The 5,305-nt window shown below is 33.1% G+C and overlaps 1 protein-coding gene across 1 annotated transcript; it reads left to right on the top strand.

Annotated features, from left to right (window-relative positions):
- The first annotated feature begins 2,886 nt into the window (after positions 1–2,886).
- Positions 2,887–3,423, top strand: LOC109337933. Its single transcript, XM_019575022.1, has one exon. The coding sequence runs from the start codon at positions 2,887–2,889 to the stop codon at positions 3,421–3,423; it is 537 nt and encodes a 178-aa protein (XP_019430567.1).
- Positions 3,424–5,305: the final 1,882 nt, after the last annotated feature.

Genomic DNA, 5,305 nt, shown 5'->3' with positions numbered 1-5,305 from the left:
TTAAAAATTATTATTAATAAAATATTTTTAAAAATCAATTTAAAAACATTTTTAAAAAGTGTTGTTTTAACATTTTAAAAAAAAATCTCAGTATTATTGTGCAATCATATATTTGTTCGTGTGCTCAATCCTGACAAAATGTTATATCAATCATTAGTGAAACTTTTTGAAAGAATATTTTGATAAAAAAGATAATGTTGTTGAATGTATCCGTTTGTTAGGAAGAGAGTAGTTTATATCACTGATATCAAAATCAGTTCTTGCTGGCCGGTAAACCGGTGAATCAATCTGAATACCGTACGATACGACATTTATATCGGTCATGCAATTATAATGGTAAAAAACGGTCATAGCGATCGATTTTTAATTAAACCGTACTGGTCATATTAGCCAGTTTCCAATTGAACCGTACCGGTCATATAGGCCGGTTTCATTTAAAATTATTATTGTTAGTGAAAATGATTTATTTTTACCAAAATATTTGTATGGATGATCAAACACACAACTACTATTGATTTTATATTAATATCTAACTTCACCGGTATGCGGTTTAATAGTGAACAACTAGTTGAACCACTATACAAGTAACGAGTTTGATGATCGGTACAATATTAATAACAATGGTTTATATTTTGTACGTTGGGTTTGCATAGCAAAGTTGAGTTTGTAAGTTGCTTTATGGAATAAAAATATTTTTATTTTTATTTTGGATGGATATCCATCCAAATGGATATACCCGTGAATATCTATTCGATATAATGAATGAATTTAAATGAATTTGATTTGGATAGATTGTGTATAAGTTTGTCACCTCTGGTATGAATTCAAAGCTTTATCTACACAAAAGTACAAAACCAATGACCAATATGTTTTTTTCTTCTGAAAATCAATGTGTGTTTTTCAGAAACAAAATGAAAATTAGTTAACATTAGAATCAATAAAACCAATGCATGTACAAATAGGATTTAGGAAAGAAAGTCTAGACAAATTACACTAGGCAAGTAAATTTTCTTCTGATAATGTCTCTATATTTTTCTCTTCTTTTCTTTATGCACTACAGTGTGAGGTCCTTATTGAAAGGTGCATTACTTATTATTAATGATACAGTCTAAATAAAAAACATTAAAAAGACAAAAAATCATACAGAGAATTGTAAAGCATATTGAAATTTAAATTTTTTACACGTGCTAATCAATCAATAATGAATCATTCCAAGAACATAATAAGCTAATCAATCAATAATCAACCAAGATTAAAACTTCAAATCTTTTATTAAAATCTGAATAAATCACAATTTCAAGATTATTGTTGGCTCTCTATTTCTTCTCTGATGGGAGAAAAATATTGCTAAAGGGTGATATTTTTAATAAAATTAGAATACACATTAGTACTTTAAAAATTTAGGTGCGTTATTCCCTTTTGTTTATAAACAAATATAAAAAAATGTTGAAAAATTTCTTATCTATAAGTAAATAAATAAATATATATACACATTTAAAGTTAACTTCATTGATAGAAGAAACATATTATATTAATCAATCATAATAAAATTCATGAACAAAAAAATTCATCGGACTTATGATTTTTCTTCAAGAAAATGGATGTTAAAAATGAAAGAAAATAATACAATGTGGGTATTAACTAGGCCCTCGAATCATTTGACGGTCAGAGAGAGCAGACATGTTAACCCAATGAGATCAATTTCCACGCACACGACCATGCCGAAAAATTTACGTGGGTAGCGTAGTTTGACTATAATATCCCACGTTTGGGGTAGCTTTTGAATTAATTACAGGAATGGGGTAGTTTTTGTGGATCTCGTGGATGAGGTCCACGATTTCAACAAAGTCGTGGATGAGAAATGCAATTTCCCACCAATCTCGTGGACCAGACCCATGATTTTCTTACACGGTGTCAGCCTTCCTATAAGTCGTGCACCAATGACACGAGTTTCATGGCAATATCGTGGACCCGGTACATGAGTTTCATGCAATTCTCGTGGACCAAGGACACGAGATCCAAGTCATGTCTTGGATCCACGATATCCAACAAACATATATACATCCCCGTCCCGACTCAAATCACACCGCAGGAAGAAAACGTATGAGATATATTTAGGGTAATTCGTAATTGAAGAAGTGTAATTATTGAAGGTAACTAAAAATTATTTATATTTTTTAGTTCATTTACTTGTGTTAATTTTATTTAATGTTATTGTATGTTTAAATGTAAATATCGTATGTTTATATTTTACTGTATATTTATATGTAGATGACAATTATTAGAGATATTGTTAGTGATTTTAGTGATGAGGAGGACATTGAGCTATGTGATGATGATGATGATGTTCAGATTACCACTAGTGAACTGGTTAGCATAACATATGATACTCCTTCATCTTTTTTCATTAGCATTGATTATCAGTCTAAACAAGATTTTTCATATAGAAGTACTCACATAAGTACTGATGTGGATACTGATTTCTTTGTTGGTATACAATTTGAATCAAAGGAAGCAACAATAAATGTTGTAAAACAATTTCATATTAGGAATTTTGTTGATTACCATGTGGATGAGTCTAGGCCGAATAGATATGTTGCAAAATGTAAATATTATGGTGCTGGGTGTGAATGGAGAATTCGAGCATCAAAAAGTGTGAAGCATGGTATTTGGAAGATTAGAAAAATTAGTGGAAGAGACACTTGTGTATCCACTAATATTTTTCTAGATCACACGAAATTGAACTCATCTGTCATTACAAACTGCATTGTTCAACTACTATATGAAGATCCTGGTATACCAATTAAAGCATTAGCTAAAGAGTTAGTCACTTGTTTTGGTTATACGGTGACATATAGGAAGACTTGGACTGCTAAACAAATATCAATGTCCCAAATTGATGGTGATTGGGAGGGATCGTACAAGGAGTTACCTTGTTGGTTGAATGCTGTCCAATATTATGCACCAGATACAATTGTAAGATATTCAGCATCTAACCATGAAGAACATAATACTTTAATTCTTGATAGGGTATTTTGGGCGTTCAAGCCATGCATTGAAGGATTTGCTTTTTGCAAACCAATCCTTCATGTGGATGGCACATTTTTTACTGGAAAATATACTGGAAAATTGCTAATAACTAGTTCGCAAGATGGTAATAGACGTATATTTCCAGTAGCATTTGTCATTGTGGAAGGAGAGACCAAAGAAGCATTTGAATGGTTTTCCTACAATCTTCGGATATATGTTACCCCACAACCGAATATTTGTATAATATCAGATAGGGGTACAAGTTTGTTGGATGCACTTCGTACTGAGCTCCCACAATGGTGTGATATTCAATCTCTATATTGCATTCGTCATGTTGCTAGCAATTTCAACAAGGAGTTCCGAGATAATGATATGAAACAAAAAGTCATTTAAATGGGTATGTATTGAAATTTATGTTGAATTCTTTGTTTATGTGATTTATGTTAATATTAATAAAGTTGTTGTAGGGTATGAATTGATGCGCCCTCGATTCGAGCGAATGCTTGCTCTATCACATCAAAATAATTCGAGGGCAACAACTTGGTTAGATAAGATCTCAAAAGAAAAATGGACGCAAGCATATGATGATGGGAGACGGTACAATCATATGACAACGAACTTGGTAGAATGTGTTAATGCCGTTCTGAAAGGAGCAAAAGCCTTGCCAATTACTGCAGTTGTTAGAGCAACATATCATAGACTGAATTCATGGTTTGTACACCATAGAAATGCAACAACTAACATGATAAGGGCAGGTCATGTCTATTGTGAAGAATTGACTAAGGTGATTAATGAAAATAACCGAAAAGCTACATGTCAAATAGTACTAATTTTTCAGAGGAATCAGGAGTCTCGGAGGTTGAAGTTGCTGGTACCGATGGTATTCGACACTCAAGAGTATACATAGTGAGACTAATCAAAAATTGGTGTGATTGTGGGGGAATTTCAATCCCTTAAATTGCCATGTTCTCATGTTGTTGCTACTTGTGCATCATTGAACTTAGATTATGGGCAATTTATCTCACCAATTTATAGGTTAGAGAACTTGCAGAAGGTTTATGGACATGAGTTTCAACCCATTGGAAATGAAGAATATTGGCCTCCCTATTTAGGACCAACCATCATTCCTAATCCCCTTATGCGTAGGAACTGTACCGGAAGACCAAAAACTAGACGCATACACAATAAAATGGATGATTCTCAATCCCAACAAATTAAAAAATATGGGTGGTGTAGGAGTAAAGGACACAATAAGAAGAAATGTCCATTTAGAAGTACCGAAGTCGGTCAAAGTTCAAGACAAAACTAACTTATGTAATGTTACAATTTGTGTAATATATTGAAATTCTAATTTGTGTAACATTAACTTATGTAACCAACATAATACGGTCAATGTTGGATCGTTTGCGCATTGATCATGTAATTTTTGTAATTTGTTATTATTAATTTATGTATTATTATTTCTATTTTTTAATACTAATTCATTACTAATTTTTTTATATTTCAGTTTGTCGGGACACCATATAGGAACATTACCTATGTGGGCCCCATACATGATATAGCTCGAGCACGTCTGCCACTCTTATGCTTTGCACATATTGAGTGACATGCTGCTGATCGGGTGATGAGGCAGATTGGTCTACAACAACCCATCCCAGAAGATCCAATTAATCTGGAGAAACAACACAAGATAGATCTACATGGGAAAATGACTACAATTGGCCACAAAAGTGTATCTAGTGGATTCAAATTTGGAATAACCGGGAAAGCTATGTGGTAAATGGTTTTCCCGATGACCACCCTTTGTATCAGTACTCGTAGTATATGCAATGGTACTTACAAAGGATAAGGAAAAACATTTCTCCAGACGGAGCATATTCGGCCGGATCGGTAAGAATAGAAAATTTTCTGTCTATTTTATTTTAAATTGTATTGACATATTCTAACATTCTAATTTTTTCCGCTATTTTCGGTACAATTTTATTAAAATGATTCGGGATAGGTGTGCTCCTACAATTTTATTAAAATGATGGAAGCGTTCGCTCAACTACTTCCAACCACCTTCTCCTCAAGTACTTCTCAAGCTCCTCCTACACAACAGTTTCAAATGCCTGTTACACCTAAGTTTCAGCAACATTATGAGAGTCAAACTCAGACGGATACTTATCCGCAGGCATACACTCAAACTCCTGCTCCTCAACAACAACAACAATCCTTTGGGTTTGAAGGTTTCAGAGCAATGAGTGGCTACTCCTTCTCTCACTTAGCATCTTCT

Source organism: Lupinus angustifolius, unplaced genomic scaffold (genome assembly GCF_001865875.1).
Source record: "Lupinus angustifolius cultivar Tanjil unplaced genomic scaffold, LupAngTanjil_v1.0 Scaffold_15_149, whole genome shotgun sequence".
Classification (NCBI taxonomy): Eukaryota; Viridiplantae; Streptophyta; class Magnoliopsida; order Fabales; family Fabaceae; genus Lupinus; species Lupinus angustifolius.
The sequence above is the reverse complement of the archived record's forward strand: the minus strand, read 5'-3'. Positions and strand labels throughout refer to the sequence as shown.